The following is a 19,152-nucleotide window of genomic DNA, read 5'->3' on the forward strand; positions in this document are numbered from 1 at the left end:
TGCTGAAATCTTCTGGGGACACAATTTCAGTACTCTATCTTCACAAGATCCGGGTTTCGAGTTCAGAAGTCATTGCCTTTTCATTGAAGAGAGCAAACCTACAGTATATTTAGTTCAGAAAAGTTAAGGGCCATGCTTTTCACAATCAGTGTTTCATCTTTTTGTTTGTGTTTTTTTTTCCCTGTCATTGGATTGCTTCCTGTCACTTGCCCTCGCAAAAATAATTTTATTGGAATCCTAAACTATTTTGATATGAGGATAGGAAGGTACAATGACATCACTTCGTACCTGAAGCTTTTTACAAAGCAGTAGAATTTAATCTTTTCACAAAGTCGCTGTGTAATGAGCACACCGTTGATCCTATGTTCAAATATTCGACATTAAATATTTCAGGCTTAATAAACACGATTAAAATAAACTTTTCTTAATACACACAAACTGAATCTTGTAGGAGCGGGGAACGGTGTATTACGGGGAACTCTGGGGATTTCCTGACTAAAATGACTTTTTAATACCCTGCAGTCATTGTGGTTAGAAAAGTAAAAATGAAAGAAAAAACAAATACGTAACTCCTACAAATTAAAGAACGACAAATAGCGAAAAGCTTATAATGGCGTTTGCATCTATAATTATTCGCCAGACAACGGCAAGATAATATATTTAAAGGGAAAACGATAGCACTAAGACCTTGGGGCATCCATCCATCTTAACACAGAGATGATAGATAACTACGATAGTGCTATAGACAGTTCTAAAAGTCGGAGCTGGAGTTCATGATATCAAGATCAGAAGAGTGTTCAAGAACCGAAAGAGCTTTTTGACGGCCGCTGCCATTCGCTATGAAAACGAAATACGATCCTCTCTCCGGCTGGAAAAGGGGGTGTGGAGGAAAGCTATACAGTTAAATTGAAAAGGCTGGTGAGAGTTTTATTCAGAGAACGGAGTTAACTGAATAAAAGGTAAGAAGGGAGATCATTATTCTAACTAGGTATCTTTCAGAAACATAACAAGTATAATGGAAGACCTTATGCAGTCCTGGTATGAACACCTACTGACCGAAAGGGACGGAAAGTTTGCAAAGTCCAGTTTCATACCAAATGCGTTTTCTCATTGCATACAGTAAATGATGGGGCTGGCAGTAAGGCTTCGATAGTTGTGTAAAAAGATTTTACGGCGAACGACTTCAAATTATAAGAGTTTGGTAAAATAAATCAGTGTAGTACTACTCATTGTATTTTATTAAAACAATCGGGAACTCGCTGCAACATAATGTGAAAAGGTTCGTTGAATGTTACCTGTAAGCAGTACTTATTTCTCTTATGAACTTGAGTACCTCTGTGCGTCAAGCGAATGAAGTTATCTTCTTAATGATAGCTTTTACTGGAGTAGTCAACATTCTTGGTTGTATTTATAATGTAGACCTTAGACATCTAGGAGTTGAATTTCAAGAGCAGCTTTAGTCAAAGATAAGCATCTTTTCACTAAAAAAGTGTTGGATAGTACATTATAAACCTTTCGTTCTCTGAGAAGACCTTCACAACTCTGAAATGTGGGTATTAAAACAGATAATAGTTGTTGGTAATATTTTCTACAGTACAGTATGTAACAAATAAAAACAAATGTATACGGGAAAGTTAGGTGCTTTGTCTCAGTAAATTTCCCTGCCGACTTTCAGTTACTTACAGTTTAGTAATAGTTCAGTCAGTTTCGTTATTTGTTTTATTATCCCCAATCGTATTGCTAATTAGTAGCATTAGCAACACAATGTTAATATGGACCTTTTATACTTACTGTACATATATTTGAATTCTAAAACCAAAGAAGTACAAGAGCACATCATGAAATCCCTTAAGAGGGGGGTAAAGTGTCTACGATGCTATTTCAGAGTAATTAGTGTATTACGTTTTTCAGTTATAATATTTAATTGCAGTTGGTAACGACTAGTTTATGCTTGTTGCTCTTCAGATCCTGACCTCCGGACTAACCTGCATTATTTCAACATCATGAAATGGCGCACCTTAACCCCCCCAAGAAATCTGTTTATTTCTAAATGTTTTAATGAACGAAATCGTCGGTCTCCACTGCAACACTCCAAATGACACTTGTCCAGTGACAAGTAAACCAGCGTTTAATCTCGGACGTCAAACTCCCACGAAAGACAGCACTTCGAATGCTGAATATGAGAGTATTCTGTACAGGCTAAGAATCAAGTCCTGTGGAGTAAAACTTTTTAAAGGAATCATGAAGTGCTCTCTCACAGGCTTTGGAAGATAGTCTTTATGATCAGTGACCTGACCAATTAGAAAGACTCTATTTACATTCGATTTATGTTCGATTAGCTGTAGTTTGGAAAAATGGAGAACAAAATGAGATGACCCATTGCTTGTATTATTTCATCACAACACAGAATATTTTAATATTTCAATTATTTTCTAGCCAACCTGCAAACCCCGAAATTTTGTGAATATGGCAGAATATGCTCAGTTCATGCTTGTGATCTGTAACTTCCAGAACGTTATAGTTTTGTGTTTTAAATTGTTCTTTCCAAAAGCAGACTCACAACTTCGGCAATGGCTTGTTATTCTTGAAATTGTAGAGCTCAAAAAACAAATGGCAGCTATTGAATGATAGTCCACAATTTTTACTTTCAATAGGTTTGAAACAATAATGAGCCGTTTTGGACCATGCAGTTAGGCTTATTTCAGTGTGTACAATCTATTTGGAAAGTTAATGGACACCATTTCAATGCTGTGGTGTTTTAAGAAAGGTTTGTTGAATGCTTTGGGCAAGCAGGTAACGCTGTGTTTGCTATGTAATTTACATTACATAGCAGGTTACTATGTAATTTAGTGAAAGGGGAAAAATACTTTCATATTTAATTCATGTCCAGCTGAAGCTCATGTGGCAAGTGATGTACTGAACATCCAACTTCCGAAACCAGAAAGCCTGAGTTGCAATTCAGTCAACATTGATAACTATTTTTATACTCCGCCTGCTCTTATCATAATGTACATTTCCCACTTACTCTTTTCTTATTATGAAATTAACAACTGAGTACTAGCATAGCTTTTGAAACCAATGTAAGCTGTTACAACATGAGAAATAGGAGCAACCTTAGAGAGTCTCGCATGTGGAAAAAGACAATGAAGTTTGTGAAGTCACCCTTGAAAGTGATAATGCCTTTTTTTCAGCATGTTAACACTAAATTACTTCAGCTGTGAGCTGAACACTATGTGTGTGCTTTGATGGCAAATGAATAATTTCAAATCAAAGCCGGTTTCCTGTTCTCCTAAATTATTGCACAGGCCTGTGTGCAGTGTGTCCTGTGGTTACACTGGGTTTCAGTCCTGTTTAGATCCAACTGTCTCATAGAAAAGATCCAATAGAAAACATATGAAACCAGATATTCTGTTTGCGTAACCCTCCTAGCTGTCTGGACTGTTCCAGCAAATGTTTCATAACATAACGGAGTTTAACACATACTTAGGGAGCAGCACCTTTTTCCACAAAGCTATAATCCTACTGAAGAGGATCTGGCACACATTTTTGGAATTGATGGCATGGAGATGTTTTCCAAGTTTTATTTTGAGTAATTGTAACATGATGTAATCTTACAATATGTGGAAATCGAATAGAAAGAAAGCAATTTATTTTTTGTATAAATGATATTAATCAACATACCGTATAATGCGTAGATGTTTATAAGATTTTCATAAGCCTGTTTTTTAAAAAAAGTTCCAGAAGCACTGCGTAACTTCAATTTTATGTTCAAATGAATACACAATGTATGGAAAAGGATAATTATACAGTACTTTATTCACTTTGTTATTTTAGACAAATGGCATTTGTAAGGTTCAGGAAGATTTGCATTGTACTTTAAGACCAAAACCAAGGTTGAAAATTCCCATTTTAAAGCACTTCTGAAAAATATTTTAAAGTTCAATGTAATGTTTGCAGAACAAGAATGCCCCACGAGTTGACAACCATAAAAGATTGTTTTATTAATTTTATAAGGGGGCACCCTTGAAATGTGATAAAAAGACTTGGATTTGCAAGAACAAATCTGCAGGTTGCTATGTAATTTAGTGAAAGGGAATAAATTGGTACCTTCATTGCAGACATTACCTCAAGCCTTTTGGCATTTTGATATGTAATAAAATCAGATATTACTGTTCCACATTAACATTTTGTTTTCAATGTGGAACGTTTTTGGTTACCATCTTAAAATTCATCCTCTGAAAAAAAAAAAAACAGGCTCACAAATAAGGGAATTTTAAAAACATTATTAAAAGGTGTACCAGGTACAAAATACCTAATTCAAAGTGTGGAGCAGTGGATAGAGTTCAGGATGTCTACCTGGAAAACTGTTGGTTCAGATACCTGGCAGGATACTCTGGTACCCTTTAGCAAGATACTTTATGCAAATTGCTTCAGTAAATTAACCAGCTGTATAATTGCAACCAAATGTAAGTCACATTGGAGAACAGTGTGAAGCACATTAAATTGGACATACTTAAGCATGATTTACAATGTATGTACATGATTTACTGTGAATATATCATAAATACTTTATATAAGCTACACAGCTGTATAGTGTAGTAGAACACCAAAAGATTTGCGAGACACAAGTGCACTATTCCAGTTGATGTTTTCTTTCCCATAAATCTTACACGTGTTGAACATGCTATGAAATTCATTTTTGGCCTGGGGCCTTCTTGTGTGGCTATTAAGGACTCAATGTGTCTGTTGTTGTAACAAGCTGTTAAGTGTAAAGAAGGTTATTGAACTTTCATAGTTAACAAGAGAGTTAAGGAGATATTACAACTGTTGAAATGTATAGATTTAGGGCAGATTTTTTTCAGCATGGAATAAACCTATTACTTGTTCCTTTGCATATATTCATATTGTACTTTCATTTTAAATATTTAGGATTTCTGCATGTCAGTTTCAGGGATCAGCCTTCTTTTGTCCCTTCCCACATTTGACATAAATAAAAAGATCAGTTTGAATGTTTTTTTTATAGATCTGTGTGTTGCAGATTACAAAAAGTCCAGTTATACATTCTTATTACTTTTTCTTCTGCACTCGGTGGCATGTATCCTACATGTCTCCTCATACAGCCAGTATTATTAGCAGGTATTAGCAATTCTGGAAGTGGTTAAGAATGAATGAGTGAGAGACTTAGTCATACATACGAGATTCCAATAAAGCCAGCCACACATCCTGTGTTACCTTACAGTTTGTTTATTGAGAAACTTTCTTTCTTGTTCAGACCTCAGCAAGAACAACACCCTTTTGTTAGTGTGGCCTAATACCTTATCTGCTGCACAATTGTGTTTTCCTAAATTAGCTGTTTTGTTTTCTTTTCTGATCATAAAGGAAAGACGGAACATTACCCATTGTGTAAAGAATGTTCTTTTTTGTTTTAGCTTGCTGTGAAAGAATTCCAGTGCTGATGAAGTTCTGAAGGCTTGTTTAAGTGCTACCACAATGCTATCCCTACTCCATAGCAACTTTAAAAAGCTGGCTGCTTCGGGCTTGTGCTAATCGGATGACCTGTTTGTCACATTCAATGATATTGCTCCAATAGCATTGATCACATTCAATGATATTGTTTCTTCTGTATGTGACCTTATACATCTGTCACATGCACTGCTTTAATACAATTTTGTAGTTCAAGTATCAGATGTAGGAAATTATTCCTTATATGCACTGTATTCTCACACCTCAAGCTTCCTAACAGGTGTAAAGTGTATCTGGAAAAGAGCAACGGTGCATATGCTATATAAAGTAATATTACACATGTCATGGTTTTTACTGTTTATTTCATGTCTGTAAGAAATATGTATAGTAGAGAGAGAGAGAACCTACTGTAGTCCATTAATATTTCTCTTATCACAGTATTATAAACTTTGTTGATTGCCATCCGTCCTGGCTTTGTTGAGCTGGCAGCCGGAGTATAGGCTCAGGCTGTAATTTCCTGAGGGCTGACATTTCAGACATTCCCAGTGAGTGGTCTGAGGGCATTAGGAAGCCTGAGCTGCACGATTCTAGGCTAGGTCAGGGCAGCATCAGATAGCGTTTCTTCCATGGTTTTGTTGCAGTTCATAAAAGAAGCGGGAGGGTTTAAGATCAGCAGGTTCATTTCGGACACAGAGGAGGGCATATGAATTCCTGGGATTTACTGGGCTAACTGCATGTTTTAGATAACTGCAAACAGGCTAGCTGTCACATTAGGTAAGAAATACAGAGAAGAGGTAAAGAACAGAACTGCTGGCATGTTCTTGGATCAGTACTAACCAGACATTGCATGGTAGGTCTTTTTCTATTTCTAGTTGAAGAATATTTCACTTTCATTTGTATCTCAGAGGGTCTTTTAATTGAGTTGGTTTTCAGCAAGAACTTACACATAATAGATAAAATGTTGCCTCTTGTCTGAAAAAGAACATCCTTATTTGGTGTGGAAAACCCAAACGTTTCAACAAATGCAAATTCCTTTTTCAAGCATTCCTGTGTTGCCAGAGAATGTTTTACAATGCAGCATAAGTTCTGTCCTTCTCTGCCTAAAAAAAAAAGGATCCAGCTGCATCTGTTTATACTGCTATTTAAAAAAAAAAAACATTCCACAGTTGTTTCCAAGGTGAACCAAGGTGGTTAGGGATCCGAGCCTATTGCCTAGCTAGTAGGTACTTAAAAGAAAACTTAGCTGCTTGGGTACCCAGTTCATCTAAATTGTATAAAGAGGGATTAGCTTCTTTGATTTTTTGTAATAGGTTGTGCGTAAAGGAAATAGGTTTGTGAATAGCTCATCCTCAGTGGTACGGTACATGATTGTTGCATTAGGGTGATGAGCAAGTAAAAAAATTGAAGACACTAAATAAATTCCAAATTATTTCAGGGATTATAGTATAGAGACAGTTTGTCTGGCTAAGGGAGGTGGGGCCTAGCAAAGGTGTAAGAAACAGCTTCTAATATTTCAGCCTAATATTCTCCAGGCAACTGTTGTAACATAGACTAGACACCATCAGGCCAGACAACCACATAAGATGCATTGTTAATTTCTGCTGTCCTCAGGGAAAACAGAAGTACTTCTTTCCGGCAATTCATCAACACTACTATCTAGAGGACATCTGAAGTACCAAAGGCATTCCTTTTCTTAGATTTGGGCTTTTAGTACTGACTCACACTATGCCTACACTTCTGCATTGGAGTGGATTCATGAACTGTATTTCTTTATATCACTTATTTGTTTTGACGTACTTTTGTCCTAAGAAGTGCTCCATTTTAATTTGTCTCCTGAATATCTCTTTTGTTTTAGGCAATGACTGATCTTCTTATATTTTTTTCTAGCTTTTAGCCTTTAATCAGTAGTTGACTCAATTTAAGATGTACAGTATGATTCAATCGGATTATCTCCAGTTAAAAGATTTCCCTGCTTATGAAAGCCATGATAGAGGGACTGGTTAGGGAAAACATATGACAGCTCATTTTTGGCATAGAAGGCACTGGAGTTCTGACGGCATGCTAGGATTTCACGCAACACTCTTCTAGGTAGTTATGGAATGTCCTGGGATGGATTACTACAGATGGCTGAGGAAATAACTGCACAGATAGCATTGGCAGTATAGGTAACAACAAGAAATCAATGCCGTGTTCAATAAATGGATTTGACAGATTTGTAAATGAATGCACAGAGGTTTTAAACCCACAAACGTGACTGTTGCTGAGGCTGGGGTTAGCGTTCCCTTAGAAAGAAGAAAATATGTTTTACTTGTTGAGTTAAATAGTAGTCTTCCCTTAAAGCACTTATGACCAAATCCAAGAGATTACTTATTGGCAACAACAAAAATAATGAAAAACAGCGCTGGTTAACATTATTTAAAAATAGTATGTCTAGAGAGGAACTTTAAATCTAAATATATTCAAATGCTGTGTTGTAACACATTGTTAATTTAATGCAGTGAAGCAACCAATGTTCTCATACAGTATATGTGGGGAGGCAAATACAGTGACATAATTGGTTTATATATTTTAAGATACTATGTATATTGTGGCCAGTTTTCTTGTGGCTCAAAAAATAATATTGGACTATTTTATGTCACTTTTCATTTTGTGCTGCACTTAATAGGATTTACACTTCCAAGGACTTATGTATTCATGTAATTATCTCAATATCTATAGGAAAGTACAGAGCACCAGGTTTTAGTCCATGGGGTATCTGGTTACAGTTGTGATACATTAATAATGCAGTATAACTACATACAGTAGCATTCAACAGGGAGCTGGTTGTTATTTTGTGTTGTTATTCAAGTGCTGACATTCCCATTCTACAGGTTGTGTTTTTATAAAAATCCTACGTAAAGGTGTGTAATTTTAGGCTCTTTTAACAATGCATACAAAAATGTCTCAAAATCTGAACTCAAAATTAGTTCACATTGAATGCTAAAACATGTGCTCATCAATTCACTCCTAAAACTACAATGTGCTACCTGACCCCAAAACTTGACGGCTCGTAATAACAGCCCATTAGATGTAATGGATCGCCTTCTGGAATGGTATTAAAGTTTGATTATTTGACTTGCTTAGTGACAGCAGTTAGTTTTCTTTGAAGTTCACAAATGGAGAAGAGCTGTAGCCAGAGAAGTGTGGGTGGCGGGAGTTGTGACTTTCTAGACTAAATGAAACAATTGCTCTGCTAGCTTTTCATTTTAACATTGTAGGTTGTAATCTTTGATCCTTCATTTTAAAGCATCTAATACTTTGGCAGAGAGGCTGTTTACCATCGCAGACTTGTTACAGGGCACAGACGACGATGCTTCTCTATTCCAGGAACAGCCTCCTGATTTGGATTAGAGTTTCCTTTAATGTCCCCTTCTTGATTTCCCACTCACTACATGCTCAGCATAGTTATAAATAAAGAAGTATACAAATTCTCTTGCTGCAAAGAAACCAATAAACAACTGTTTCTGTAGTTGAAAAGAATTATTATTCTGAATAAAGCGAGCAACATGCTTAATGTACATTGACCATCTGAGTTTAGGCAATAAAAAATAATACTGGAGCTGCCAGAGAAGCAGTTAAAAGGCAATATTTTTAAGTTTAATGTTTAAGGAAAAATACTCTTTATGAATTTAAACTTTTTTCCTTGTGTTAGATATTGCATTTAAGAACTGTAAATTTTCCACATTGTTTTAAACTATTATGTTTCTCCTGAAATGTTTACTGCAGCATTCTATATCAATTGGACTTCCTCCCTGTTTGTTTTATTGAGGTCTCTCTTTGTTTTAATTGCAGACCTTTCCAGAAGTGCCAGTTTATCTGAAAAAGAGCTGAAAGAAGCAAGAGACAGGAGTCAGATCATAGCTGCCCAGCTGACAATACCATCCAACTCCAGCTCCAGGGGAGTGCAGCTTTTCAACAGGCGGAAGCAAAGGGTGAATGCCTTCACTCTGGTCAGCTTTGGAAAAGGAGTCCAGCAGCAGCCTGGGGGGAACAAGACACAAGGACCTCTCCATAATAACTCTGTAACATGGGAAGAAAAGTGCTCTGAAGGAACAACTGTAGAATCGAGCCCTTGCAGCAGTAGCTCAAAGACCAACTGGTGTCCCGGGGGAAGAAAATATACAGGGACTGAAACAATGGCAGAACAAATTGGTGGTATCCACGAGGTGGAAAATACGGATCACTTGGGCAAGCCAGAGATTCTCCCTGTGGATGGGATAGATGAATTGCCAGTGCAGCCTTTTTGTGAGAGTTCAAGCACGGAAATTAAAGATGAGCCTCCCAGTGATGTTTATAATATTAGTACAGACCAGCCAGCTAATGGGCTAGAGGTAACTGAGGCAAATGGGACATGCGCTGACATTTTGGTCAAACCTGCAAAAATTCAGAATGGATGTTCAAGCACTGCAGACGTAACTTTATGTCTAACTAAACAACCACCAGCTATCACCAACAGAACAGCGAAGCCATTTGGCTCACCAGCTATGGTACGGTCACCAGAGGCTAGAAGTCCAGTGATAGATCTTCTTCCACCAGCTCCAATTTCAGCTGCCCCTCTGCCTACCTTTTCAAATCCTCCCCCTGTGTCCCGAGTCATTTCACCATCTCCTCAGTACACATCAAACATCGGTGCAAGTCTGACTCCGGCGTTTGTGCCTCAGCACATCAAGCAGCCAGTGCCTGTCAAAACGGGGATTCTGGAAGAAGGCACTGCTCGTCGGGCGACCAGAAAGTCAATGTTCACGTTTCAGGAGAAGCCCAAACTGGCCCCCAATCCAGAGCTCCTGTCCCTGGTGCAAGGAGTGGACGAGAAGAAAAAGCAAAAGCAGCCATCCGAGCACACACAAGATGAGGAACTCTTGGCTCTCGGTGCTGAGGCTTCCAACTTCCAAACCAAAGCAGATTCAGAGGAAGTCAAAGTACCTGAATGGTCTACGTGCTTGAAGAGCTCAGGAGCAAGAGTTCGGTCTGAGCCCAAACCAGCTCAAGGCCTGATGAACGTGGCAGGGAAGGGAGCAGAGCTGTTTGCGAAGCGGCAGTCTAGAATGGAGAAGTACGTTGTAGAAGCCCCATCGATGGTAGAAAATTTTGGCAGATCCCCGTCCCCGACTATGTCCCTGCCACCTTCTTGGACATTTCCATCAAACATGCCAGGACGGGTTAAAGCCATGGCTAGCTCTTCCCATTACTGTCCGAACCCATCTAGGACTTCCAGATCTTTGGCTGCTGCTAGTTATGGAAACCAGGAAAGGTCAGTGGTAGAAAATGGCTGCACCAAGAAAGAGATGGACATCATAAAGCACCAGCCCTATCAGTTAAACTCCTCTCTGTTCATCCTCAACCCAGCCAAAGACCCAATGAGTTCTTTACCCAAGGCAGCACCACCACCTAAACCCATGGTTCTTGATAAGGCTTACACAAGACAAGCTTCTCTGCCACTGTCTCCTCCTTCACCCTCTCCACTCTTCAACTGCCCAGCACCCTTTAGAGCAACCAAAGGTTTTTCTCCTCAGATACCACCTAGCCCAGTCAATGGAGTGGGAACCCTGGATTTCAGACCAAGTCGGGAGCCAGAAGTTGTCCATATAGCCTCCCCAGTTTCTGCTTTATCTCCAGAACGGGTATCGTCACCAAAACCTGGTATCCACACACCAAGACCTACATTCTCTGCCAAGAAGGCAGGGATTGAACCACAGGTGTGGAGGCCTTCCTTTTTCTTTAATTAATCGAAAAATATGAACGAGTGCTTGCACCACACTGATCGTAAAATGTTTGGTATCATATTTTAAAATGAAAATCCATACATCAGCATACTTTTTCGCTTTTTTTCTTTCTTAAGTGAGCCATCGTCATAAGCAATTAACCAATCCCCTGCACAATTTGTCTCTCCTTTTCTTGTAAAAAAGGGAAAAAAAGAAGAGAAGGAGTTGAAAAAGATGTTAAAATTGTAAATGAATGTCTGACATTTGTGTGCTGGGTGAAAGAAATTCTGCTACTTGGATTTACATTTAGTATTCAAGTTAAGTATTATTAGGGAAATAGTTTTTCAAAAGGCTGTGAACTTCTGCAGCTGTAGAAATAAATGGGAAGTCTGTTCAGCAAGCTTGGATGGAAAAGCAGTAATATAATTGACTGCCCTTCCCCTCTCATGCTTTGGTTAATACACAAAATTCAATATTTTTAATTCAATTTTGTTCTAGTAAACAGAGCCGATTAACATTATTCATTTGTTAATCAAAATTTGTATTTAAATACTAAAGGGATCCTAAATAGTGACAAGTAACAGTTCTTTGAAGTTAATAAGCATTAGTTATTTTCATATTGTGCTAGTTAATAAATGCAGTGGCAAGTTATGTTCAACATATACAATTGTGAGTTGTTTACAAAAAATATTATTTTTGTTGATTAAATACGTATGTATAGACTTATGTGTTTTGAAACATTTTCCAGAGAGTTTGAAATGCTCCTAAACAACCTTTAGAATGTAGTGTCAATTTAAGTGTGAGTAATGCAGTCCAGATTTCTCAGAGATTTGTTTTCGGTTAGCTGCCTGTTGAAGGGCGCTGGTAATGGTAACTACTTGAACAGATGGCTTGGCTCCTTCGGTTTTTGATTTATGCTTTAAAATTTAATTTGTACACCCAAGGAATTGAGGGGAACTCCCAGTTTCGAGTTTCACTTTGATTCTGCCACAAAACAGAAATAGCTCAATCCAATTAAAATCCAAATGTGAAACACAGAAAAATAGTGCTATAAAAGCATATTTTGCCTGCATTTTTTCTTTCTTTTTTAACAAGTCCCCTCAAGGGTTCAATAGAAAGATAAAACATTTAAAACCCTTCTTAAATGTTCCTTTGTGCACTGGCATCAGTTGGTTTTATTGTCACTGTGTTCCTTGGAACTACATTTATTTACACACCAAACATGATAGAAAATCTTCTCTATGTTAATCATCTAAGTGCTATACAGTAAATGTACATTATATTGGATCACTCTGATGAATAATCTAAAGAATTCCTAAAAAAGCTAGCTATGTAATAAAACTACACAATTTCGATGGAGTACATCAGTAAAGATGAAGTCATATTTTAGTTTCTGCCTTTTCAATTGTGTAACAAAAGCCTGTGAGTGATAAAATATTCATAGATTGCAAGCACTTTATTAGCAATATTACAGGTCAAGAACAAATTACCATTAACTGATACGATGTTAATTTTTAATAGCATGGTAGGAGTTCACTATATTTTTCAAATATTTATGTTTATTTTCCAAATAGTTTCCAAATAGTTTTATTATAAATGTTATATTTTAATTTAATTAATTTTGATGATGTATGACTCCTTTGAAAACAAAGTTTTAAAATGAGCTTTTAAAGTGTTTTATAGCAAGTTCAAATGGCTATAAACTTTTTACAGCCTGTTTGTGTGGAACCTGGTCTTCAGTGAATTAGGAAGACCTAAACTAGCAGATCACAGAATAACATTGTGCTCTTTTTATGCTATAGATTGTTACATACAATCAGTTTTATCATAAAATAGAAGTTACTGATCAGATTGACCTTAAATAGCTGATAATGTAACTACAAAATAATAGAAAGTTCCTAATTAGAGTTGCCTGTATTTGTGTTATGATGTGAACATAATAGTAAAATAGCAGTATTGTAAGTAGGATACTCTCAGACCTACAGTCTGAATTAAGTGTAAGGACTTAATTCTGTGTCTTTTGTTATAACATGAAAGGTAATTCGTACATAAAAGTGAAAAAAGTACAGGTACTTTATCTACTGTATATTTAAACATGATATAAGGTCACCTACACTTTGGTTGTGGGACTGTTTGCAAAACCCATCTTTGTTGGGAAAATTAATCTAAAATATATTGTAGTATTACTTAAGATGTATTATGCTTTTGTTTCCTTTAACAGTTTTTTTTGCTTTATTGTCTTAACTGCATTTATCTGGCTCTGCCTTACCTTCTCCCTGTCTTTATTATATTTCACTCTTCAAACTGTTTGAAAACTCTTTTCTCTTTATTAAAGCTTAATCTTCATACTTCTCCTGACTATCTTTCTTTCCTCTCTCTCTTTAATGAACACTAATTGTTGTTTACAATATTGAATCTATTTATAATAGATTATAAATGTCATAATGTTTAAAACTCCAATAATCCAATAGCAATAGCAATAGCAAATCCAATAGCGTATCAAAGATGAATGACAAGAGGTCACAAATCATTCTCTAGATGTATAAGATGTGGAATACCCAAAAACTTTTCTTATCATAATCAAGACACTGACAACCCAGGAAAGGTGTCATTACAAGTTGTATGGACTGCAGAATGATTTATTGTAGAAATTGTAATATCATATTTTACATTTAAGCTTTAACAACATAAATAAGACAGATTTAACTGGGATTCACATGATTGACTCTTTAGATTTAATTTCGGGAATGTAACATCTTCTATGTATTTGGTATAGAACAGAAATCAGAAATTATTCATTAATGAAAAAGCTATAGATTTGTCAGTAAAAGCACTGTCCCTTTAAAGTAAACACAATACAAGTGTTTTAGCTACTTGTAAACTTCCAGGATTTTTCATCTTGTTGGTGCATTGTTTGCTTTTATGCTGCTTTGTAAACTCTTTTGAAGCACAGCTTCAATAGTTGATAGTGTCTAGGTGGTGAGTTTTTTCCACTTTGAGATCATTCATAGTTTAATGTTTTCCATTTTGCCTCTACCTATGATATTTCACCCCTGGGTGTAAGATAACTTTAAAAAGTTCCACCATGAATTATGACTTAACAACAACTAGCTGTGAAGTTTGTTTTAAGACATTAGTGTTGAGGGATGGATCTTGACCAGAAAGATACAGCATCTGTGGCAAACTGAGATGAATGGACACAAACACAGTGACCCACAAAAATGTCCCTTTATGTGTCTAGAAAGAGGTTGAATGGCTTTTGACACAGGAATGCAAACAAGTGATCTTGATTTTACTACCAGTATTCTTAAGTTCTAGATCCAATGTCAAGTCTGGAAGTCATTTTAAATAAAGGGCAGTAAAGGAAGAGGGAATGGAATGTGGGAAAGTTTATTTTCTCTTCATTTTTTTATTCTTTGCCTTTGAGCCTTATTTGGCTTCCCCAAATCTTTTTTTTATATTTTTTTAAAAATGTAAAATTCCAAAAAAATCGAATGCTTGAGACGTGAAGATACACATAGAGTTTTTAAAAAACAAACACAAAAAGACAGCAAGTCATTATCCTAACCAAGGCAAAACTCAACATTGACTGAAATCATTGCACATTCCATTCCAGCTCCTGGAGGCTGAGTTTTCGATGGTCCCTGCTGTTTCCATTAACTACAGTTAGTAGAATGTGGTCAGGCAGATGTGTTCAGTCAGATGGTGAACAGCAGCTTCCCTGCTGCAGGAATATATATCTACTCCATGCTTAAGAGCTGATTGACAGTTCCGAGTGTGAAAAACAAATCATGGGAAAGGTTATGGACTTAATCTGAGCTTCATTACAGTAATTTGAGGAGGACATAAAAACCTGCTAATGGCTAATGTTCAGGAATTCATGTGTAATCACATACAGATAAAGGATAACATTTCTGCTGAAATACAAGCAGGAATGTAACATTTGGGAATCAAGTATTATGCATATAAGATATTTCTTAAAACTCTTTATTCAGACACATACTGTATAGCTCTTTAAGGTCTTGGCAGCCAAAGGTTACTACAGTATGTAGCTTGGCAAGGTAGAAGGTATGTCCTAAAAATAACTAGGAATAATTATTAGTTTTTAAAGTTAAGAACAAGAGACAAATGTGTAAATCTTAGCCCCTTGTATTTAACATTTTCTGCGGAAAGACACTTCCAATATATTTGTTTTCTATTATTCTGAGATTAAATTATCTTAACACTACACGATTTAAGTCCCTGCTGTTCTGTCTATTGATTATGAAGAGAAGAGTAATAAATAGTAAGGCACACAATTCAAAATGTTTGTTTAGTAGTAGTAATGGTAGTGAACATCCTTCAACAAAAAAGGGTCAAAAGGACCTCAGCTGACCTTTTGATTGAGAGATGCAGGCTTCCTTCCAATGTTTTCAGTTACAGTAAAAGGGGGATTTGGTCAGTCTTTACAAATTAGAAAAATAAAATCTGGTCAAAATAGTGGTTTGCTACCAATGATGCATATTTTCCCTCCATCATTTGTCAGCGTGAAGGAAAGATTTTGTAACATAATGTATAATCATTATGCTAAGCTCTCCACTTCCTGCAGGCTGACACAGCTAAAAAGACATTCCCTGCCCTCTTCACTAAACAGCATTATCCAGCTGTTGTGTTCAATCCAAACCTCTCTGCTTCTAAAAAACTTTTTGTGTTTTCTTGCACAAGTAATCTACAGCCTTGCTGTATCTTCTTCAGGCCTATAAGATTAAAGACTTTTATTTTTCCCGCTCTGAAAGCAAAACTTCTGATGATTCAATGACAATGCATTTATGACTTTGTACTCGGTTTAGGGGATCTTCATTGTTCTGATATTTGTAGATTTAAGGGCTCTGGAATTCTGTGAAATCAGTGTGCTTGTGGTCGAAACATCACAACACAAGTAAAGAGGGCAAAGGTTTGGGGATTTTACATAGTCCCTAAAGGAATGCACGCTATGTCAACATTTCAATCTGAAAAATACCTGCTATTGGAGAAAGTCTGTGGAGAGACCATGCCACTCTTATTGTCCCAGAACCTGTCTATGCTTATCACTAATTTTTTAATGTCATTCTTTCTCCATGCAGACCCAAAAAGCGCCTGTCCCTGTAGCAGCCACCTGGACGCCAACTCTGTCTGCACGGGTCAGCAGCCCAGAGTCTACCGCAGTCAAGGCCCACCCAGCAACAGAAGTCCAGTTACCGTCCTCGCGTTCCCCTTACCCTTCCACGGGCTCCTCCCCCATCTCCCCGCCCTGGGAGGACAGATGCCAGTCCCCCATAGGGCAGGATATCAAGACCAACCGTCGACTGCTGGCCAAGAACATTATCAATGCTGCTAGAAGGAAAAACAGTCCATCTCCCGGAGGACTAAATGGGCGAGGGACTTCCATATCTCCTGTAGGTGGTTCCATTATACCCCACGGACATCAGCCATTGAGCCCCTCCACCATCCGATCCAGAGCTTTATCCAATCAGTCTCCATCTTTTAAGAGCCCCCCAGCAACTCCATCTAGAATGATCAGGTCACCAGTGCACTTGTATACTACTCGGTCGCTGACGGATTCTGACGCATCGGTAGAGTCTGAAGATTCAGGGCTGAGGTCTCCCAGCATCCGGAGCCACAACACCTGTCCAAGAGGTTGGGAGGGCAACTTCAGCATTAAAAGAGGAAGCATTCCAGCAGATCTATAAGGATACCAGAGCATGTCCCTGGGTAGGCCCCAGTATAAAGGTGTCACTTCGATGAAATGTTTGGCTAATACAAGAACCATTCCATCAAAGAAAGGGCAGAGACTGTTTCATTTTTTGGAAGCATCTCGTTTTCAGGCTTTTTTTAAAAAAAATGCAAATACTGTAAATTGCACAAACCAAAATTAAATTCATTCTTATTGGAATTGTTCCTCCTACCAAAGAAAACATTTTTTTTACAAGTTCAAAAGTATTAACAAATTTGAGTATTTTATTATATTATTACTGTACATTCTAAAAGTTTCCATAACTTTTCAATAAGCATTTATTTGTGCTCCTTTGAGTTTTTTCTCATTTTTGTACGTTCTACTTTTTACAAACACAGCAGCGTCTTGAGAAAAGGAACAGAATCCTAGCAAGCACATACTTCTGCGAGATATTTACAGCCTGATTCTGATCATCAGAGAGACTGTGAGGACATCAAAATGATTCTTCAAATCCAGAAGGATTTTTGAGGAGCAAACATTCCAGGCAGTACTGGTGACCCAGGACACTGCAGATATTCAGCTACCAGGTTCTGCTTTCTGGATGTCATGAATGCACTTTGATGAGTGAACATGAGTGAAGACTTTTCTATTCCCAAAAGACTTCAAAGGGGATTTAGTAGAAACAGAACAAAACTGCATTTACATTCCTTTGCGAGCAAGACTGATAATAGCATTTCAGACCAAAAAAATACTGCCGTCTTCACACCTTTCAAGCTTTGAGGCTGCCTTATATTTAGACTTAGAAATATATACTAAAACATTTTCTACAACAGCAATAGATATGCTAAAAAACTGGTTTTAAATCCTTGTAACAGTGCAATAATCCATATATCCCTTAAATTGTGTATGTTTTGTGTTTGCAACCAGAATGTCTTAAACCACCTGTGGTAATTGTATGTGAGATTGAGCAAGTGAAAGAGCTGTTGATTGGTAAACATTCTTGTCCATGTGATGGTTAGCTGATGGTGAATTAGTGAAGTAGTTCTTTCAAGCACTGCAGCTGAAACAGAGTCATATGTAAAGGAGGTTCTTCTTTATAAATCCAGGACACGGACACACATTTATAAAAATGCAAATTAATTTTCCTTAATTTGATTAAGATAGATTGATTTTTAATTTGTGCTGAAAATACACACCAAAGAGTATAAATAACTGAAAAAATACAGCTACTTTAGTGAAACCTTACTTTCTATGCTCTATAGTCAGCTCCACCGTAAAGTATACCATAATATTAGTCATGTCAATAAGGCAGAGACAGGAAAAGTAAGAAGTGTGAAGCAGAAGTTTATTGAAGTGTAAATGGGGACAGACAGTTGTTGATAACCATGTTATTATAAGAAATAAGTTTGAGGAGAATACATATCTAAAGACATCCCTGAAAGTAGTGTATTACATATTCTCATTGTAAAAGGACAATTAACACTAGGATGGAATGTCTGAAACACCTATTTTAACAATGTCAAAGTGTGTTTTACTTTCTTTGCCTAGCATTTTGACTTGTAATAACGTGGTTAAACTGCTTTTTACTGAAAGGAGTCGAGTGCTTCCAGAGGGATATGTATTTGTTTGGAAAACAAAACTGGGACTTCACAGGTTATCACACACTGAATATTTATCACTATCATTATAACTATAAGTATTAATAACATTTTTTTCTCTTCACAAATTGTTCTAAAGGCAGTTTTGCTTCATTCTTGACAAACAAGTCTACAAATATGTAGACAGTTTTGGGTCAAGAAACGCACTACAGCCTTTAATAAACATTATGTATCATACTTTGTTTTACATGGATTGATAGCATTTAGAAAAATATCGGTTCTTCAAACACCACGCAGAAAACTCTTATAAAGGAGATGGTGTGACGTCCCAGTTCAGTACATCAGCAGATTTTTGCAACCTTTAAGGCCCAGTGATTATTTACAGACCTTCTGATTGATGAGATACCAGCTGTGTGGTGACATTGCACCTCCAACAAGAATAACTTTTCATTGTCACAGTCTGGTTTAAAATCATAAGAGCTGTGCTTATTTAGCCCTGGACTTTATCAATAAAAAAAACATCTGACATTGTATTTTTCCCTAGACTGTCAAACACATGGAATCTTCCATGATTAACTGATCTTGCAGTGCTCTTACTGTTAATTACAGTACCGATGACAACAAAAAACATATATAAAGGAATAATGCTACAAATAAA

General features: G+C 36.9%; 1 protein-coding gene across 2 annotated transcripts in view; it reads left to right on the forward strand.

The window, feature by feature from the left end:
* The window catches only part of synpo (synaptopodin), a 32,640-nt gene extending 13,488 nt beyond the window's left edge, over positions 1–19,152 (forward strand). For both annotated transcript variants that reach the window (XM_088604604.1, XM_088604605.1), the window contains exons 3-4: positions 9,295–11,198; positions 16,307–19,152. In XM_088604604.1, the coding sequence (XP_088460730.1) occupies positions 9,295–11,198; positions 16,307–16,912 (2,510 nt within the window). In that variant the 3' untranslated portion in view covers positions 16,913–19,152. The remainder of the gene's footprint in view (positions 1–9,294; positions 11,199–16,306) is intronic.

Source organism: Lepisosteus platostomus, chromosome 13, assembly GCF_059453375.1.
Source record: "Lepisosteus platostomus isolate fLepPlt1 chromosome 13, fLepPlt1.hap1, whole genome shotgun sequence".
NCBI classification, from domain to species: domain Eukaryota; kingdom Metazoa; phylum Chordata; class Actinopteri; order Semionotiformes; family Lepisosteidae; genus Lepisosteus; species Lepisosteus platostomus.